The 22,499-nt window shown below is 46.3% G+C and overlaps 1 protein-coding gene across 2 annotated transcripts in view; it reads right to left on the minus strand.

Annotated features, from left to right (window-relative positions):
- Window positions 1–22,499, minus strand: part of RASA2 (RAS p21 protein activator 2) — a 308,508-nt gene that overhangs the window by 247,898 nt on the left and 38,111 nt on the right. For both annotated transcript variants that reach the window (XM_063915624.1, XM_063915623.1), the window contains exon 2: window positions 1,978–2,095. In XM_063915624.1, the coding sequence (XP_063771694.1) occupies window positions 1,978–2,095 (118 nt within the window). The remainder of the gene's footprint in view (window positions 1–1,977; window positions 2,096–22,499) is intronic.

Raw genomic sequence — 22,499 nt, forward strand, 5'->3', positions numbered from 1 at the left:
ACCTTCGGGTTTCCTTTTAACACTTACATGTCCAGGGGTCTGATTAAACCTCCCCGGTTTAAGTTCCTCTCAGCCCCTACAACTGAGGCTTTCTCCTGTCAGCCAAAACCCTCAGTTGTGACAGCTAGAACATCCAACACAGACGCCCGTCGAGACAGCACTGTACCGCGAAGGTAAGCGTTGTTGCGACCCGGTGGGGAGTTGTTGGAGCGACTCTAATATGCGTTTAAGACGCAGTTAAGAAAAGTCGCGCAAAAAAAAACAACATAGTAACACTATAAAAATAACATTAAAAAAAGCTACAGGCTGCTTTATTAACAGCAGCCCTGTGACCATGGTCCTGTTCCTGCCGCACCAAACAAAAAAATGATTTGACAGAGTCAGTGGGCGGGAATATATGGTGAAGCCGCGATGCATCCTGGGAGGCCTGAAAGCGCGTGACCGTTTGGTGCCATTTCCGCTGTCGCTCCGGTATATCCCAATGTTATCCTGTGGATAACCTATGGACCCAGCCAGAGAAAAGACAATTTCTGATACAGTAGGGTAGATTAATATAGGATATATAAGGAGTATTGATGCAACCTGCTTATCAGAATACCAAAATAACTCTCGAGAGTAAATAACGGTAGAGTAAATAGGTGATAAAGTGATAATAGACAAATAGAAAAAGAGAATAAGATCAGAATGGAAAGACTTGCATAAATCAAAATAATAAAGTGTTGGTTATGCTGCGGTTATTAAAAAGAAAAGTTTCATGTGGTGGCAAACTTGTAGTATTTTAGGCAAAACTATATTATAATTAAAAAGATTTTGTAGTCATAAAAATGTTCTTTAAAATACACAAATAATAATAATAATAATAATAATAACAACAACATAAAAGGTCAACTGTGGTTTACAAAAGTATTGGGAACAAGAGATGAGAGAAGGTGTGTGTGTTACCAAGACTCCTCACATATGACACCCCACAAACTCACCCACGTATTATACAGATGTGTCCCCATACAGCTAGCCACAATACGCCACACAGCGGGAGATGTCTGGTGTGAGTGTGCCGACAGGTCCTGTGCAACTTTGCTAGCGTCGGCAAATGTGACTTAGACACAACACGGCATGTCAGGAGTCTGTGCTGATTAATTTGATATGTGACACTTGTATATCTATGTGCTACTGAGTCTGTATATGAAGCACAAATCAACTTGACATGGAAAAAGTCATGTCTGCTGCATCGTAGCACTTCGTATGCAGCTTCAGAGACTTAGTCGCTGACAGATATACAATTGTCGCATATCAATTTAATCCGCAGTCTCCTGGTGCGTCTTAGCTGCATTGTATTGCGACTAAGACATACTTTCGGTGATGTAGATGCCTGACACTAGCAGAGTCTCATGGGACCTGCCGTGACAATATGGGCTGTCTGGCGTAACTGCAGCAAAGAAGTATGAGGACACATCTGTAGCTCTCACTCAGCAATGGATGCTGCAGATCCTCTCAGTGTAATACCTTCTAACTTGTTTAACTGCTAAAAAAAAAACACACTGAGATCTAAGAAGAGGCGTTCCAAACATGCAGGTTGAGTCTCCCATATCCGAAAATCCGATATAGAAAAGTCCAACATTGTTTGAGCGCGACTGAGATGGTGACACCTTTGATTTCTGATGTTCAATGTACACAAACTTCATTACACCCACAAAATGATCACAATTCTTGAGCCAAAGTGCCTTCTGGCTGTGTGTATGAGGTGTATATTAAACAATAAATTTTGTGTTTAGACTTGTGTCCCATCCCCAAGATACAGTATCTCATTATGGTATGCAAATATTCCAAAATATGAAAAAATCTGAAATCCAAAACACTTCTAGTCCTAAGCATTTCGGATATGGGAGACCCAACTCCTAGCTGAATTACAAAGGACTGCTGATACAGGGCTCACGCAATACCTCTGTACCCAGAGAAACCACACATTCCACTTCTTACTTAAGTGACTTTTCAACAACATTGGTCCTAAAAATTTCCTCCTGGTCCAGATTCACAGTGCAGAAGCAGTCCCTCATCTTGTTTGGTCCTGGATAAGGTAGAAGATTTTTTGCCTCACCTGTAAATAAGAAAACAAGCTTTTGACAACAATACTTTTGTTCAACGGTCAAATGATATTTAATGGCATACAATTTTTAGTGACACTGAAAAAGAGAGAATAAATAATGTATCTAAATTATTTGGCTGCTCTGTAGAATACAATATTAAATATGTGCCCAGATGAAGAGAGATGGTCAACAACGATTCAAGTAATTGTAATGGATACTATTGTGTCATTGGGACGTATTCAATAGCTGTCGGAAGCTGCCATGTTGTCGGAAAGACGGCAGCTTCCGGTCGGATAGGGTTCCGACCTATTCAAAATGTGCAGTTTTTTTCCCGACAAGTCGGGAATTCCAGACGTGTCGGAAAACACGTGGATCGGCGGAATAGCCGCCGATCCGAGTGCTTCTGTCTGAAATGGGGCCAAATCCAACAGGATTTGGCCCCCTTTTCCGACAAAGTCGGATTGAGGTGAGGAGATGGGGAGCGGTGCAGCGGGCTACGGGGATGAGAGGTAAATTGACGTCCGTCCCCTGGCCAGGCACCTCTCTCCCTGCAGCGCCTCCCCCCGCCACCGCAGACATGTCCCCCGCTGCCAGCTCCCCCCCGCCGGCCACTGATCTCAGCTCCCCCCCCCACCCCCCGCCACTGTCAGCGCACCCACAGCAGCAGGACAGGACACCGGGCACCGGGAATGGCCAAATCTGACAGTCGGATTTGGCCGTTCATTGAATAGCCCTTGTCGGATCCATTCCAACAAATGCATGTCGGAATGGATCCAACACTTATTGAATACACGCCATTGTGGATAAGGCACATTGTGTCCACCGGCATCGTAATGTTGGCACTTTTGTAACTGGACCATATATGCGCAGCCAGGCATGTGGCACATTGTGCAGAATTAAACATCCCCCCCACTAATGTACTACAGGTGGGTATTTTATACCAATACTCTTGAGAAGTTGTTTGGTACAGCCCCCAACCCCTTCTCTCTATTAACAGCGAGATTTAAAGCAGCAATTATTTTTCTTCTCTTTTTAAAGGCAACACTAGGTCAATTTGCCTTTAGAAAGATTTCTATCACATTTACCCTTGTTCTTTTCCATTGGGCTACCAACTGAAGACATAGATAAACTTTCTGACAGAGGGGGTTATTCAGGTTTGTTAGCAAACCATAAAGCAATTGTTAGCAATTGGGCAAAACCATGCTGAACTGCAGGTGAGGCAGATGTAATATGTGCAGAGAGAGTTAAGATTTGGGTGGGTTATATTGTATCTGTACAGGGTAAATACTGGCTGCTTAATTTCTATTTCTCACACTCTGTGCACATGTTACTTCTGCCCCACCTGCAGTGCAACATGGTTTTGCCCAATTGCTAACAAACCTGAATAAGGCAGAGTTCAGATCCTAAACACAACTGGATGGCTAAAAGCTAATTATTAGGGGGAACATTGGATCCACCCTCCTTACAGCAAGGGCACAAGAAAATATGGCACATCACAATTATGGAGAAAGTCCACGAAAGCGCTACTGCAGGCATTCCCAACCACGGTCCTCAAGGCACACCAACAGTGCAGGTTTTAGTGATATCCAGGCTGCAGCACAGATGGTTAAATCAAAATAACTGAGCTACTAATTAAGTCATCTGTGCTGAAGCCTGGATATCACTAACACCTGCACTGTTATGCTTCTTTCAGACCGCAAATGCCGGATCCTACCCGGTAAGACAAACGTGTACTTACCGGGTGGGATCCGGCATTTGCGCTCCGCTGCTGGCTTTCCGACCCGGCAATATACCGGGTCGGTTGCCATAGCAGCGGAGGGAGCAGCAGCAGCAGGGGCGGGGGTGGAGGCGGCGCCGAGAGATGAGCTCATCTCCTGCGCCGCCTCTCCCTATGCTGTGAATGGGAACCGTGTCGCATCGACACGGCTCCCATTCACACCGCACCTGACCCGGTAATCAACCCGGGTAAAACCCTTCTTTTTTACCGGGTTAAATTACCGGGTCAGGCGACCCGCTAAAACGACCAAGGACCTTTCACATCGCTCACTGACCCGGGTCGACACGGCAGTATGCCGTGTCGATACCGGGTTATTTGTGCGAAGTGAAAGGGGTCTAAGTGTGCCTTGAGGACCGTGGTTGAGAATGCCTGCGCTACTGCTTCAAAGACAATTACTGCCCAATGACATTTGGTGGGGACTTCTACAGATCTAAATACAAGCACAAATTCTCTGATTTTTAATCCATTTCACTTTGTCCACTTTAACTTGTTTATCCGATTCCTATATTAACAATACAAAACAGGACCTGTTAACTGCAATTCGTCAAACAACAGATTTCTGCCATTTTTAGCGTATTAATTATTAACAAAAAATAAAAATGCTGTTAATGAAGAAAAGGCTATACACTGGGCAACACTTTTTTGAACTCCTTTATTTTAATTCTCTTCGTTGGGCCCAAGGATGACATTGGAAGCAAACTAGAAGTGCTAAGAGTATGCAATGTCCGGTCTGCTAGCCAGAGCCAAGGCAATGTCAGTGGCATAGGTCTACTGAGCAGTTGAAAAGATGCAGAGAAATACATGAGGCTGATTTCTGCTGAATCCTCTTGCCACAGATAGCTCACTATGACGCCATTGCAAAATGATGCTTAGCTTGCCCCCGTACATATAGGAGAGCAGATAAGCGTGGGAGATCATAGACCAAACGATCTTTCAAATTATATTCTGATTCCATTTAATGCCAACAGTGAAAAATACTCATCAGCCAATGCCCAGAATGGGATGGCATGTAGGCTTGCCAACAAATCAGAATGAATGTGCCTCTTCCGACATGGTAGTCTATGCAATTTTGGTAATCCGGTCTTTGACCAAGGTGGCAACACACTGCCCATTAAGGTTTCTATTTTAAAAGTGAAGTTGACAGCGATGAAAACAAAAAAGGAAGACTTTTTTTCTAATAGGAAAACACAATGGAGAACAAGATACACTGGTCTCAATGAGCAAAGCAGCCTTTTGTTCTAACATTTATTAAACCAAACCAGTCATGCAGTTATGAAAACTCTAGTAAGTGTACAGCTTTAGTAAAAGCCTACAGCAATGACCACTTATCACACATACCATCCTCTATCTATAGTACATGGAGATCCTGGGGCACCACTCGTGATCATTCTGATACAACGTACTGGAAGGTTGCTGACATCACATGATCACGCTGAGCACTCCTACGCCAATTACACGGCCTGTTCACTTTTCCATTAATACGGATGGATATTTATAGCTGCCCAGCAAGATGGCCAACATCATGCAGGAAAGAACTATACAGCTGTAACACACAGTAAATATAAAACATTCTAATTACTTGCTGTCTTCTCACACACCTGTTCAATGTGCAGTGACAGGTACTCTTTTACAGACTGTCTCATAAAAAAGAACAGGTCTCAATTGGTTTTGAAACTGCGGCTCAGTTGATTGTGAAGATATTTTAAAAGACACACATTTTCACCAGTGTATATACACACAACAGAGTTTTCTTCTCATTTAAATGTTGAAATGGCATTAATCCATTGTTATGTTAACTTTCTATGACAACTAGTTTTTAGACTGATACTATTAACTCTGCTTCCAGAGCAAACCATCCAGCACAGTTTCATTGTTTGAAGTCTCTTCTTTATTTAAACCATTTATAGTTTACTAGTGCTCACCTGTCAATCTACTGTTCAACACAGTGTTTTGTTGCCTAAAGTTAATGGATGTGTTACATTATTGGTCGTGGGGTGTGATTTCACCAGTATGCCCTGCTCGTTTGCGCACAGCTTTATGTTTCATGCAAGCTACATACTTATTGCACTAGTTTCCCCTGATACAGGTCAACCCTTGAATATAATCATTAGGATCTGGTAGGAAAAAAAGGTGGCCTTGTGTTGGAGGCTGGAGCCCAATCTTGTCAGTTAGCCAGCCAGCAAGAAAACAAGCCACTTATTTACATTGCCTAGATCAATGAATTCACATAGAGAGACAAGGAGGAAGAAAGCAGAAGTGTAAAAAACTTGCAACTACTAACATTACAGAAAACCAACATTTATGCCAAAACCAGTCATCGTAAGTCAACCGTTCCAAAAATGCTTTTGCAAATTTGTGACATCTGCTAAGCTTGCCAATAACGCTGTAAAGTCACTTTAAAGGTTCATCGAACTAAAAATAAATAAAGTAGGGTCCAAGTTTACAGCAGTAGCAAGTATTTTGCAAGTTTACAGCTAGATTCAAAGGGACAGTAAATTTATACGCAAAACCAGGTTGGTTCTGCTTATACATAAAATAAGTAATATTAACACTAAATCCAGATGAGAAAAAGTCACTCCTGGAAAGTTAGAACCTACTACATTTCCCCACTCTTAGTGTGTGTGTGTGTGTGTGTGTGTGTGTGTGTGTGTGTGTGTGTGTGTGTGTGTGTGTGTGTGTGTGTGTGTGTGTGTGTGTGTGTGTGTGTGTGTGTGTGTGTGTGTGCGGACTCAAGCTGCTAACTTGTGCTAACTTGTGATCATACCTTGTGTGTTTGTAAAGCGTTACAGAAAAAAAGGTGTAGATATTTAAATAAAAATAAATAGTAATAAGTGTCATGTAATTACCACGGCAACCACAGTCACCTTATACGTAGTGAGCAAAGAGGCTTTGGAATGCTAACATAACTGCACAAACACCTTTATACATTAAGGCCAACAAACCTGGCAACCGATTGGCTCAAAAGCCACACGTTTCCATGTCTGACCCCTCTGTGAGCACTACAAAATCCCCGACAGACCTATTGTGCAAAAGAAACACTAAGCTATAGAAGAGGGGAGGAGGGTATTGTACCGGGTGTGGTATGGAAGGTAGATAGTAACTAGGTTGACAGTGTCTACGTCGACCACTATTGGTCGACAGCAACTAGGTCGACAGGGTCTTTATGTCAACGTGGTTTAGGTCGACAGGTCAAAAGGTCGACATGAGTTTATGTTTTTTTGGTGTCGCTTTCTTCGTAGAGTGATCGGGAACCCCAATTAGTGCACCGTTTCCCATCGCAAAATGACCAGGAACCCCAATTAGTGCACAGTGTTCGCTCGCCATGCTTCGATTACTGTTCCAATCGTAGTCCATGTGGATCGTTAAGTATGAAAAGGTTTAAAAAAAATAAGATTTTACTTACCGATAAATCTATTTCTCGTAGTCCGTAGTGGATGCTGGGGACTCCGTCAGGACCATGGGGAATAGCGGCTCCGCAGGAGACAGGGCACAAAAATAAAGCTTTAGGATCAGGTGGTGTGCACTGGCTCCTCCCCCTATGACCCTCCTCCAAGCCTCAGTTAGGATACTGTGCCCGGACGAGCGTACACAATAAGGAAGGATAATGAATCCCGGGTAAGACTCATACCAGCCACACCAATCACACCGTACAACTTGTGATCTGAACCCAGTTAACAGTATGACAAACGTAGGAGCCTCTGAACAGACGGCTCACAACAATAACAACCCGATTTTTTTGTAACAATAACTATGTACAAGTATTGCAGACAATCCGCACTTGGGATGGGCGCCCAGCATCCACTACGGACTACGAGAAATAGATTTATCGGTAAGTAAAATCTTATTTTCTCTGACGTCCTAAGTGGATGCTGGGGACTCCGTCAGGACCATGGGGATTATACCAAAGCTCCCAAACGGGCGGGAGAGTGCGGATGACTCTGCAGCACCGAATGAGAGAACTCCAGGTCCTCTTTAGCCAGGGTATCAAATTTGTAGAATTTTACAAACGTGTTCTCCCCCGACCACGTAGCTGCTCGGCAGAGTTGTAATGCCGAGACCCCCCGGACAGCCGCCCAGGATGAGCCCACTTTCCTTGTGGAATGGGCCTTGACAGATTTTGGTTGTGGCAAGCCTGCCACAGAATGTGCAAGTTGAATTGTGCTACAAATCCAACGAGCAATCGTCTGCTTAGAAGCAGGAGCACCCAGCTTGTTGGGTGCATACAATATAAACAGCGAGTCAGACTTTCTGACTCCAGCCGTTCTTGAAATATATATTTTCAATGCCCGGACCACGTCCAACAACTTGGAATCCTCCAAATCGTTAGTAGCCGCAGGCACCACAATAGGCTGGTTCAGGTGAAACGCTGACACCACCTTAGGCAGAAAATGAGGACGCGTCCGCAGTTCTGCCCTGTCCGAATGGAAAATCAGATATGGGCTTTTATAGGATAAAGCCGCCAATTCTGACACTCTCCTGGCTGAAGCCAGGGCCAGTAGCATGGTTACTTTCCATGTAAGATATTTCAAATCCGCCGATTTGAGTGGCTCAAACCAATGGGATTTGAGAAAATCCAAAACTACATTAAGGTCCCACGGAGCCACTGCGGGCACAACCGGGGGCTGTATATGTAGTACTCCTTTTACAAAAGTCTGGACTTCAGGAACTGAAGCCAATTCTTTCTGGAAGAAAATCGAGAGGGCCGAAATTTGAACCTTAATGGACCCCAATTTGAGGCCCATAGACAATCCTGTTTGCAGGAAATGTAGGAATCGACCCAATTGAAATTCCTCCGTGGGGGCCTTCCTGGCCTCACACCACGCAACATATTTTCTCCAAATGCGGTGATAATGTTGTGCAGTCACCTCCTTCCTGGCTTTTATCAGTGTAGGAATGACCTCTTCCGGAATGCCTTTTTCCCTTAGAATTCGGCGTTCAACCGCCACGCCGTCAAACGCAGCCGCGGTAAGTCTTGGAATAGACACGGTCCCTGCTGAAGCAGGTCCCGTCTTAGAGGTAGAGGCCACGGATCCTCCGTGAGCATCTCTTGAAGTTCCGGGTACCAAGTTCTTCTTGGCCAATCCGGAGCCACGAGTATCGTTCTTACTCCCCTTTGCCGTATAATTCTCAGTACTTTTGGTATGAGAGGCAGAGGAGGGAACACATACACTGACTGGAACACCCACGGTGTTACCAGAGCGTCCACAGCTATTGCCTGAGGGTCTCTTGACCTGGCGCAATACCTGTCCAGTTTTTTGTTGAGGCGGGACGCCATCATATCCACCTTTGGTTTTTCCCAACGGTTCACAATCATGTGGAAGACTTCTGGATGAAGTCCCCACTCTCCCGGGTGTAGATCGTGTCTGCTGAGGAAGTCTGCTTCCCAGTTGTCCACTCCCGGAATGAACACTGCTGACAGTGCTATCACATGATCTTCCGCCCAGCGAAGAATCCTTGCAGCTTCTGCCATTGCTGTCCTGCTTCTTGTGCCGCCCTGTCTGTTTACGTGGGCGACTGCCGTGATGTTGTCCGACTGGATCAACACCGGCTGACCCTGAAGCAGGGGTTTTGCCAGACTTAGAGCATTGTAAATCGCTCTTAGCTCCAGTATATTTATGTGAAAAGACATCTCCAGGCTTGACCATACTCCCTGGAAGTTTCTTCCCTGTGTGACCGCTCCCCAGCCTCTCAGACTGGCATCCGTGGTCACCAGGACCCAGTCCTGTATGCCGAATCTGCGGCCCTCTAACAGATGAGCACTCTGCAACCACCACAGAAGAGACACCCTTGTCCGTGGTGATAAGGTTATCCGCTGGTGCATCTGCAGATGCGATCCGGACCATTTGTCCAACAGATCCCACTGAAAAGTTTGTGCGTGGAATCTGCCGAATGGAATCGCTTCTTAAGAAGCCACCATCTTTCCCAGGACTCTTGTGCATTGATGCACAGACACTTTTCCTGGTTTTAGGAGGTTCCTGACAAGTTTGGATAACTCCTTGGCTTTCTCCTCCGGAAGAAACACCTTTTTCTGAACCGTGTCCAGAATCATTCCCAGGAACAGCAGACGTGTTGTCGGTGTCAACTGAGATTTTGGAAAATTCAGAATCCACCCGTGTTGTTGCAGCACTAATCGGGTTAGTGCTACTCCGTCCTCCAGCTGTTCTCTGGACCTTGCCCTTATCAGGAGATCGTCCAAGTAAGGGATAATTAATACGCCTCTTCGAAGAAGAAGAATCATCATTTCGGCCATTACCTTGGTAAAGACCCGAGGTGCCGTGGACAATCCAAACGGCAGCGTCTGAAACTGATAATGACAGTTTTGCACCACGAACCTGAGGTACCCTTGATGTGAAGGGCAAATTGGGACATGCAGGTAAGCATCCTTTATGTCCAGGGACACCATAAAGTCCCCTTCTTCCAGATTCGCTATCACTGCTCTGAGTGACTCCATCTTGAATTTGAATTTCTGTATGTACAGGTTCAAAGATTTCAGATTTAGAATAGGTCTTACCGAGCCGTCCGGCTTCGGTACCACAAATGGCGTGGAGTAATACCCTTTTCCTTGTTGTAGGAGGGGTACCTTGACTATCACCTGCTGAGAAAACAGCTTGTGAATGGCTTCCAATACCGTCGCCCTGTCTGAGGGAGACGTTGGCAAAGCAGACTTTAGGAACCGGCGAGGGGGAGACTTCTCGAACTCCAACCTGTAACCCTGAGATACTACCTGCAGGATCCACCTGTGAGCAAGCCCACTGTGCGCTGAAATTCTTGAGTCGACCCCCCACCGCTCCTGAGTCCGCTTGTAAAGCCCCAGCGTCATGCTGAGGGCTTTGCAGAACCCTGGGAGGGCTTCTGTTCCTGGGCAGGAGCAGCTTGCTGTCCTCTCTTACCCCTTCCTCTGCCCCAGGGCAGATATGACTGTCCTTTTGCCCGCTTGTTCTTATAGGACCGAAAGGACTGCGGCTGAAAAGACGGTGTCTTTTTCTGTTGGGAGGGGGTCTGAGGTAAAAAGGTGGATTTTCCGGCAGTTGCCGTGGCCACCAGATCCGATAGACCGACGCCAAATAATTCCTCCCCTTTATACGGCAATACTTCCATATGTCGTTTAGAATCCGCATCACCTGACCACTGTCGCGTCCATAAACTTCTTCTGGCAGATATGGACATCGCATTTACTCTCGATGCCAGAGTGCAAATATCCCTCTGAGCATCTCGCATATAAAGAAAAGCATCCTTTAATTGCTCTATAGTCAATAAAATACTGTCCCTATCCAGGGTATCAATATTTTCAGTCAGGGAATCCGACCAGACCACCCCAGCACTGCACATCCAGGCTGAGGCGATGGCTGGTCGCAGTATAACACCAGTATGTGTGTATATACTTTTTAGGGTAGTTTCCAGCCTCCTATCAGCTGGATCCTTGAGGGCGGCCGTATCAGGAGACGGTAACGCCACTTGTTTTGATAAGCGTGTGAGCGCCTTATCCACCCTAGGGGGTGTTTCCCAGCGCGCCCTAACCTCTGGCGGGAAAGGGTATAATGCCAATAACTTTTTTGAAATTAGCACTTTTCTATCTGGGTTAACCCACGCTTCATCACATACATCATTCAATTCCTCTGATTCAGGAAAAACTACAGGTAGTTTTTTCACCCCCCACATAATACCCCTTTTTGTGGTACTTGCAGTATCAGAGATATGCAAAGCCTCCTTCATTGCCGTGATCATATAACGTGTGGCCCTACTTGAAAATACGTTTGTTTCTTCACCGTCGACACTAGATTCAGTGTCCGTGTCTGGGTCTGTGTCGACCGACTGAGGTAAAGGGCGTTTTACAGCCCCTGACGGTGTCTGAGACGCCTGGGCAGGTACCAACTGGTTTTCCGTCCGTCTCATGTCGTCAACTGATTTTTGTAATGTGCTGACATTATCACGTAATTCCATAAACAAAGCCATCCATTCCGGTGTCGACTCCCTGGGGGGTGACATCACCATTATCGGCAATTGCTCTGCCTCCACACCAACATCGTCCTCATACATGTCGACACACACGTACCGACACACAGCAGACACACAGGGAATGCTCTTATCGAAGACAGGACCCCACTAGCCCTTTGGGGTGACAGAGGGAGAGTTTGCCAGCACACACCCAAGCGCTATAATATATATGGGAACAACCTTATATAAGTGTTGTATCCTTATAGCAGCTTAAATATATAAAATATCGCCAAAAAAAGTGCCCCCCCTCTCTGTTTTACCCTGTTTCTGTAGTGCAGTGCAGGGGAGAGTCCTGGGAGCCTTCCTCACAGCGGAGCTGAGCAGGAAAATGGCGCTGTGTGCCGAGCAGAATAAGCCCCGCCCCCTATTCCGGCGGGCTTTTCTCCTGGAGTTTGAGATATCTGGCATGGGTTTAATACATCCATATAGCCTCAAGGGCTATATGTGATGTATTTTTTAGCCATAAAAGGTATTATACATTGCTGCCCAGGGCGCCCCCAGCAGCGCCCTGCACCCTCCGTGACCTAAGGTGTGAAGTGTGTGACAACAATGGCGCACAGCTGCAGTGCTGTGCGCTACCTTCATGAAGACTGAAAAGCCTTCTGCTGCTGGTTTCTGGACCTTCAATCTTCAGCATCTGCAAGGGGGGTCGGCGGCGCGGCTCCGGGACGAACCCCAGGGTGAGACCTGTGTTCCGACTCCCTCTGGAGCTAATGGTGTCCAGTAGCCTAAGAAGCCAATCCATCCTGCACGCAGGTGAGTTGAACTTCTCTCCCCTAAGTCCCTCGATGCAGTGAGCCTGTTGCCAGCAGGACTCACTGAACATAAAAAACCTAAAAACTTTTTCTAAGCAGCTCCTTAAGAGAGCCACCTAGATTGCACCCTGCTCGGACGGGCACAAAAACCTAACTGAGGCTTGGAGGAGGGTCATAGGGGGAGGAGCCAGTGCACACCACCTGATCCTAAAGCTTTATTTTTGTGCCCTGTCTCCTGCGGAGCCGCTATTCCCCATGGTCCTGACGGAGTCCCCAGCATCCACTTAGGACGTCAGAGAAAAGAAAAAAATTATGAAAATCTCATGTCAACCTTTTGACCTGTCGACCTAGAATATGTCGACCTAGAGACCCTGTCGACCTAGTTACTGTTGACCAATAGTTGTCGACCTAGATAGTGTCGACCTAGAGACCGGATCCAATTGTACCTTGGAAGACGCTTTCCACTTGTGGGCAGTTTTAACTTATTGTTTGTTTGTTTGTTTTTCATAGTATCTCCAAACTTTTACTAAATGCATGGCAGTAACTTTCTAGAGTCCTTATGCATCTTGAAACATACCGGTAATCATTTATTTATATTTATACTGTAAGTCCCTTATGGATATGCTTTGAGACAGGAATCCCATATTCAATTTGCCCTGAAGAGACATCGGGAGTAAAAACCGCCGATGTTTCTTCTGGTGCTTTGGTCGGGCTATTTGATTCGCTCGGCCGGTAACAAGTGCATTTACACCCGTAAACACACAGGTTCAGTGAATGTCCCCGTTTTTGGATGAAAACGGGTCTGTTAACAGGGATTTTGTTTCACCTGCCGGAGTGAAACAAATCCCTGATAAGCCGCGGCACGCGCTGGCTTATCGGGGCTAATTAGATAGCCCCCGGCCACGATACATTACACCCGATTTGCTGTCAGGATAATTGAATATCCCAGATAGATACTGTATAATCCACCACACTTTATTTCCACCTCAAGCAGGCTTCACATGCAGGTTTTGCAGGTCAAGTTTAGAGGCAATTCTTAAAAACAGCAGTATAACATTCCAAGTTCTAGTAATCATAAACAGTGCATATTCCAAATGGCTCCTTACGTAACCCCAGACCCCACCAATCTAACGTCTGGCCACTTTCTGACATCAGGAGCAATGACCTACTGAATAAAACCAATTTTTAAGGACAGCAGACAAGGTAAAGTGATTAGCACAGCTGTGGCTTACCACCATACTTGCCTACTCTCCCGGATTCTGCAGGAGACACCCAGTTTCTTCGGTAGTCCCCCGCAGCCCCGGAAGAGTAGGCACCCCTCCTGCATTCTGCCCTCTTCCTAGCGAAGTGGGCAGAATTTGAAGATAAATAATGACTCGATTATATGCTAAATTGTGTCATTTTAGCCCTGCCCCTATGCAAATTCGAGCCAAATGCGGCATATACCCCGTGGGGGGCGTAATGACGCAATTTGCTCGGCCCATCACAGTCACCGCCCATCTGCTTCTCCTTCCTGGGCATCTCCAGGAGAGGAGAATTATAATGTAGGCAAGTATGCTTACCACAGACTCCGCAAAAACGAGGACTGGATTCCATCAGACCTTTTGCTGCTGTTCCAATCCTAGCCTGCCGTTCCACATTACCCTCACGTGTTATCATGCTGTCCCTGCCACAGCTTGTATGTACAGTAGAGATGTCAGTACCCAAATGTGCATGAAAAAATTGCTGAAAACACATAAGGAATCAGAACTGATAAGGAATGTATTGGAGGTGAGCAATAACAAAGCAATAAATAAAATTATATCTATAAGAAAAAAAAGAAAAAAAAAACAACTTAAATTTATCCCAATGCGAGGCAAACAAACTGCACATAAGATTATGTTCACTATAATGATTTGTTATGAGGGAGGGCTTCTCGAACTACACAGGCAGAGAAGGAGTGACAGCTTTGCAGTGATGCTGTTCTGAAACACACTGAAATGACTGCATGCTTTAACTTATTGACCTGTATGTAATCCTATAAAGACACTGTTCAATAGATGTGGGTGGAGCTTCAGCAGTCTGAAGTGCAGGTGTGAGACAATACTTCCCAACATTTATACAGGCTGAAAATAGAACAGATGAGAAGTATGCGTAATACTTTACGTTTATCCCAGTGGCAGTGGAATCTCATTCTATTAGTCATGTTCACTTACATAGCAAAGCAGATTCAAACACTCCTTAGCAAATGTGATTTAAGGCCCCCATGCATCTCCTATGAGTGGGACAATTATGCGTTTTGCAGATGATTGCCCTGAAAAAATTGCACATGTATGGGGGTTTACAGATTCTGATCAAAAAGTTATCGCAATCGCAAAATCAGAGCTTTAACCAGGTTTAATACTTTTGAACAATCAAAGCTTTTTATTAGTAATTTATGGCGGTGACTGGCCAATCATTTTGTTGATAGAGATTTCTGTGTATCAATTTTTGTGGATGGGGCCTATAGAGAGTCTCTTGTGATGGCAGGGCAAAAGAGTCATGCAAAAGAAATTAAAGGCCGTTGTCAACCAGGTGCTGTTCAATCCATTATTACAACAATATTTTATATTTTCTTTTCAGGCAGATTACAGATGTCAGTGTGCCCTTAATGTCCGGGTATATTGCCGCTTGTAGTTCTGTAAGTGCCGGCATGCTGGGTCAGCTCTCGCTGGTACCTGTAGTCTGCCTGTAAAGAACAGTAATAAATAAATCATCGCCATCAACCATACACCCATCGCCACGCGGAGTGTGAGGAATAGCTCGGGAGGGGGGGCCCCATTTTATTTTTTGGCCTGGACTTTCTGAGGAATGCCAGTCCTGGGTTAAAAAGTTTAAGGGATGGTTAATATAATGGCAAGGTGACACCATGGTGCTACGCAATATCGCACCAGCTAGTACAGCCTGATGCTGGTTATAGGAAAATAGGGGGTCCCCCACACCAGGGCCAGATTAAGCCTTTGGGGGCCTGGTGAAGGGGGAGGTGTATATTAGCTTGTGCATACCTCCCAACATGACCCCCAAAATGCTCTCTACCTGGACTTCCCTCTTAATACATGATTGGCGTCACCTGTTTCACCTATTGCTAAGAAAGGTATTTCTACACAGGTGATAGCAATCAGAATTAAGAGGGAAGTCCAGGAAGAGAGCATTTTGTACCTTCTGTAATGGGCCATATTAGAAGGTATGGATTGTTTATATTACATTTAAACCAATGGTGTATATTAGATTTGAACCAATAGTTTAATAATTTCTGGGCATTGTTTATAGCTCCACCTAATTGAGAGACAACTATTTTATAAAGTTTTCTTGTAGTGGAACAAAGACAACTTAAACCACCCTAAAATACACATAGAAAAATAAAATCTATCAACTATCGTGCCACATGCAAGAATAGCAGCAGCCTCTGTACTACTTACACACTGGGACAGGAATCAGGAGGAGAGTGTGTGTGTGTGTGTGTGTGTGTGTGTGTGTGTGTGTGTGTGTGTGTGTGTGTGTGTGTGTGTGTGTGTGTGTGTGTGTGTGTGTGTGTGTGTGTGTGTGTGTGTGTGTGTGTGTGTGTGTGTGTGTGTGTGTCTCTAGACCCAAAAGCTCTCATTAGATAACAGGTTATATAGGACCCATGCGGGTAGGAGGAAAAGCTGGGATCCCTTGGTTACTTACAGCTCTCTCCCCCCTTCTATCTCTCCTCTGGTTGGGAATCTCTGTCAGTAGACTATGAAACCGGATACTCTTGTGTCTCTGCTTGCACTTCATACTGTCTTGCTCACATTCTGGCTGCCTGGCTCTGCTGCTGCACAAAAATAAGAATTTACTTACCGATAATTCTATTTCTCGTAGTCCGTAGTGGATGCTGGGGACTCCGTCAGGACCATGGGGTTTAGCGGCTCCGCAGGAGACAGGGCACAATAATAAAAGCTTTAGGATCAGGTGGTGTGCACTGGCTCCTCCCCCTATGACCCTCCTCCAAGCCTCAGTTAGGATACTGTGCCCGGACGAGCGTGCATAATAAGGAAGGATATTGAATCCCGGGTAAGACTCATACCAGCCACACCAATCACACCGTACAACCTGTGATCTGAACCCAGTTAACAGTATGATAACAACGAAGGAGCCTCTGAAAAGATGGCTCACAACAAGAATAACCCGATTTTTGTAACAATAACTATGTACAAGTATTGCAGACAATCCGCACTTGGGATGGGCGCCCAGCATCCACTACGGACTACGAGAAATAGAATTATCGGTAAGTAAATTCTTATTTTCTCTAACGTCCTAAGTGGATGCTGGGGACTCCGTCAGGACCATGGGGATTATACCAAAGCTCCCAAACGGGCGGGAGAGTGCGGATGACTCTGCAGCACCGAATGAGAGAACTCCAGGTCCTCCTCAGTCAGGGTGTGCCCCTGACCAAGTAGCAGCTCGGCAAAGTTGTAAAGCCGAGACCCCTCGGGCAGCCGCCCAAGATGAGCCCACTTCCTTGTGGAATGGGCTTTTACTGATTTTGGCTGTGGCAAGCCTGCCACAGAATGTGCAAGCTGAATTGTACTACAAATCCAGCGAGCAATCGTCTGCTTAGAAGCAGGAACACCCATCTTGTTGGGTGCATACAGGCTAAACAGCGAGTCAGATTTTCTGACTCCAGTCGTCCTGGAAACATATATTTTCAGGGCCCTGACAACGTCAAGTAACTTGGAGTCCTCCAAGTCCCTAGTAGCCGCAGGTACCACAATAGGTTGGTTCATGTGAAAAACAGAAAACACCTTAAGGAGAAATTGAGGACGAGTCCTCAATTCTGCCCTGTCAGAATGAAAAATTAAGTAAGGGCTTTTATATGATAAAGCCGCCCATTCTGACACACGCCTGGCTGAAGCCAGGGCTAATAGAATCTTCACCTTCCATGTGAAATATTCTAATTCCACAGTGGTGAGTGGATCAAACCAATGTGACTTTAGGAAACTCAAAACAACATTGAGATCCCAAGGTGCCACTGGGGGCACAAAAGGAGGCTGTATATGCAGTACCCCTTTTACAAACGTCTGAACTTCAGGCACTGAAGCCAGTTCTTTCTGGAAGAAATTTGACAGGGTCGAAATTTGAACCTTAATGGACCCTAATTTTAGGCCCATAGACCGTCCTGTTTTCAGGAAATGTAGGAAACGACCCAGTTGGAATTCCTCTGTAGGGACCTTCTTGGCCTCACACCACGCAACATATTTTCGCCAAATGCGGTGAAAATGTTTTGCGGTTACATCCTTCCTGGCTTCGACCAGGGTAGGGATGACTTCATCTGGAATGCCCTTTCAGGATCCGGCGTTCAACTGCCATGCCGTCAAACGCAGCCGCGGTAAGTCTTGGAACAGACAAGGCCCCTGCTGGAGCAGGTCCTTTCTTAAAGGTAGAGGCCACGGTTCTTCCGTGAGCATCTCTTGAAGTTCCGGGTACCAAGTCCTTCTTGACCCATCCGGAACCACGAGTATCGTTCTTACTCATCTCCTTCTTATGATTCTCAGTACTTTTGGTATGAGATGCATAGGAGGGAACACATACCCTGACTGGTACACCCACAGTGTTACCAGAGCGTCCACCGCTATTGCCTGAGGGTCCCTTGACCTGGCGCAATATTTGTCTAGTTTTTTGTTCAGGCGGGACGCCATCATGTCCACCTTTGGTTTTTCCCAACGGTTTACAATCATGTGGAAGACTTCCCGCTGAAGTCCCCACTCTCCCGGGTGGAGGTTATGCCTGCTGAGGAAGTTTGCTTCCCAGTTTTCCACTCCCGGAATTAACACTGCTGAGAGTGTTATCACATGATTTTTCGCCCAGCGAAGAATCCTTGCAGTTTCTGCCATTTCCCTCCTGCTTCATGTGCCGCCCTGTCTGTTTACGTGGGCGACTGCCGTGATGTTGTCCCACTGGATCAATACCGGCTGACCTTGAAGCAGAGGTCTTGCTAAGCTTAGAGCCTTGTAAATTGCCCTTAGCTCCAGTATATTTATGTGGAGAGAAGTCTCCAGACTTGATCACACTCCCTGGAAATTTTTTCCTTGTGTGACTGCTCCCCAGCCACTCAGGCTGGCATCCGTGGTCACCAGGACCCAGTCCTGAATGTCGAATCTGCAGCCCTTTCATAGATGAGCACTCTGCAGCCACCGCAGAAGAAAACACCCTTGTCCTTGGAGACAGGGTTATCCGCTGATGCATCTGAAGATGCGATCCGGACCATTTTCCCAGCAGATTCCACTGAAAGGTTCTTGGGTGAAATCTACCGAATGGGATCGCTTTGTAAGAAACCACCATTTTTCACAGGACCCTTGTGCAATGATGCACTGATACTTTTCCTGGTTTTAGGAGGTTCCTGACTAGCTCGGATAACTCCCTGGTCTTCTTCTCCGGGAGAAAACATCCTTTTCTGGACTGTGTCCAGAATCATTCCTAGGAACATTAGACGTGTCGTCGGAAAAAGCTGCGATTTTGGAATATTTAGAATCCACTCGTGCTGTCGTAGAACTACTTGAGATAGTGCTACTCCGACCGCCAACTGTTCTCTGGACCTTGCCCTTATCAGGAAAGCGTCCATATTTCTTTTAGGAAGAATCATCATTTCGGCCATTACCATGGTAAAGACTCGGGGTGCCGTGGACAATCCAAACGGCAGCGTCTGAACTGATAGTGACAGTTCTGTACCACGAACCTGAGATACCCTTGGTGAGAAGGGCAAAATTTGGACATGTAGGTAAGCGTCCCTGATATCCAGTGACACCATATCGTCCTGGTTCGCTATCACTGCTCTGAGTGACTCCATCTTGATTTGAACCCTTGTATGTAATTGTTCAAATCTTTTAGATCTCACCGAGCCGTTTGGCTTCAGTACCACAATATAGTGTGGAATAATACCCCTTCCCTTGTTGTAGGAGGGGTACTTTGATTATCACCTGCTGGGAATACAGCCTGTGAATTTTTTTTTTTTTTTTTTCCAATACTGCCTCCCTGTCGGAGGGAGACGTTGGTAAAGCAGACTTCAGGAACTTGTGAGGGGAAGACGTCTCGAATTTCCAATGTACACCTGGGATACTACGTGTAGGATCCAGGAGTCCACTTGCGAGTGAGCCCACTGCGTGCTGAAACTCTTGAGATGACCCCCCACCGCACCTGAGTCCGCTTGTATGGCCCCAGCGTCATGCTGCGGACTTGGCAGAAGCTGTGGAGGACTTCTGTTCCTGGGAATGGGCTGCCTGCTGCAGTCTTCTTCCCTTTCCTCTAACCCTGGGCAGATATGACTGGCCTTTTGCCCGCCTGCCTTTATGGGTACGAAAGGACTGAGACTGAAAAGACTGTGTCCTTTTCTGCTGAGATGTGACTTGGGGTAACAAAAGTGGATTTTCCAGCTGTTGCCATGGCCACCAGGTCCGATGGACCGCCCCTTTATACGGCAATACTTCCATGTGCCGTCTGGAATCTGCATCACCTGACCACTGTCGTGTCTATAAACATCGTCTGGCAGATATGGACATCACATCTACTCTTGATGCCAGAATGCAAATATCCCTCTGCGCATCTCGCATATATAGAAATGCATCCTTAAAATGCTCTATAGTCAATAAAATATTGTTCCTGTCAAGGGTATCAATATTTTCAGTCAGGAAATCCGACCAAGCCCCCCCAGCGCTGCACATCCAGGCTGAGGCGATTGCTGGTCGTAGTATAACACCAGTATGTGTGTATATACTTTTTAGGATATTTTTCAGCTTCCTATCAGCTGGCTCTTTGAGGGCGGCCGTATCTGGAGACGGTACCGCCACTTGTTTTTATAAGCGTGTGAGCGCCTTATCCACCCTAAGGTGTGTTTCCCAACTCGCCCTCACTTCTGGCGGGAAAGGGTATACCTCCAATAATTTTCTATCGGAGGAAACCCACGTATCATCACACACTTTAATTTATCTGATTCAGGAAAAACTACAAGTAGATTATTCCCACCCTACATAATACCCTTATTTGTGGTACTTGTAGTATCAGAAATATGTAACACCTCCTTCATTGCCCTTAACATGTAACGTGTGGCCCTAAAGGAAAATACGTTTGTTTCTTCACCGTCGACACTGAAGTCAGTGTCCGTGTCTGTGTCGACCAACTGAGGTAAATGGGCGTTTTTACAAGCCCCTGACGGTGTCTGAGACGCCTGGACAGGTACTAATTTGTTTGCCGGCCGTCTCATGTCGTCAACCGACCTTGCATCGTGTTGACATTATCACGTAATTCCTAAATAAGCCATCCATTCCGGTGTCGACTCCCTAGAGAGTGACATCACCAATACAGGCAATTTTGCTCCGCCTCCTCACCAACATCGTCCTCCTACATGTCGACACACACGTACCGACACACAGCACACACACAGGGAATGCTCTGATAGAGGACAGGACCCCACTAGCCCTTTGGGGAGACAGAGGGAGAGTTTGCCAGCACACACCAAAAACGCTATAATTATACAGGGACAACCCCTTATACAAGTGTTTTCCCTTATAGCATTTTCACATATGTAATCATATCGCCAAATAAGTGCCCCCCCTCTCTGTTTTAACCCTGTTTCTGTAGTGCAGTGCAGGGGAGAGCCTGGGAGCCTTCCTCACAGCAGAGCTGAGCAGGAAAATGGCGCCGTGTGCTGAGGAGAATAGGCCCCGCCCCCTAAAACGGCGGGCTCTTCTCCCGGAGTTTGTGAGATCTGGCAGGGGTTAAATACATCCATATAGCCTCAAGGGCTATATGTGATGTATTTTAGCCATAAAAAAGGTATAATACATTGCTGCCCAGGGCGCCCCCCCCAGCGCCCTGCACCCTCAGTGACCGCTGGTATGAAGTGTGCTGACAACAATGGCGCGCAGCTGCAGTGCTGTGCGCTACCTTATGAAGACTGAAAGTCTTCTGCCGCCTGTTTCTGGACCTCTGGACCTCTTCAACTTCGGCATCTGCAAGGGGGGTCGGCGGCACGGCTCCGGGACGAACCCCAGGGTGAGACCTGTGTTCCGACTCCCTCTGGAGCTAATGGTGTCCAGTAGCCTAAGAAGCAAATCCATCCTGCACGCAGGTGAGTTTACTTCTCTCCCCTAAGTCCCTCGTAGCAGTGAGCCTGTTGCCAGCAGGACTCACTGAAAATAAAAAACCTAACTTAAACTTTTATTCTAAGCAGCTCAGGAGAGCCACCTAGATTGCACCCTTCTCGGCCGGGCACAAAAATCTAACTGAGGCTTGGAGGAGGGTCATAGGGGGAGGAGCCAGTGCACACCACCTGATCCTAAAGCTTTTATTATTGTGCCCTGTCTCCTGCGGAGCCGCTAAACCCCATGGTCCTGACGGAGTCCCCAGCATCCACTTAGGACGTTAGAGAAAAGGTGAGCTAGTGATGACACTGTGCTCCAACCAGGGGGCCCCATGACAGAGGGGGGCCTGGGGTACAGTATGCCCTGCGTCCCCCCTTAATCTGGCAATGCCCCACACCATCCCTCCCTTCCTATTTTCCGAAACTAGATCAGACTCAGAGGGAGGTCCAGGGCTAATTACGGATTATTATTTTTTTTTGGGGGGGGGGGGGGGGTTTGAGACCAAATTCCCCTTATCTTTAGCCTGCACAGATCATACTGTGCAGGGTAGCTCTTACCACTATTATGTACATAGGTTGTGTTGTATTACAGGCCTTCATTTACATTTTATACACAAGACTAGTACAAGGCTAATCCCTTGAGGCACTTTCATGATTTGCAGATCCAATATTTGGATGGAATTTTTTTTTTTAAAATTATACTATATTATATATACCGTATATACTCGAGTATAAGCCGAGTTTTTCAGCACATTTTTTGTGCTGAAAAAGCA

The sequence above is a fragment of the Pseudophryne corroboree genome, chromosome 4 (genome assembly GCF_028390025.1).
Source record: "Pseudophryne corroboree isolate aPseCor3 chromosome 4, aPseCor3.hap2, whole genome shotgun sequence".
Taxonomy (NCBI): Eukaryota; Metazoa; Chordata; class Amphibia; order Anura; family Myobatrachidae; genus Pseudophryne; species Pseudophryne corroboree.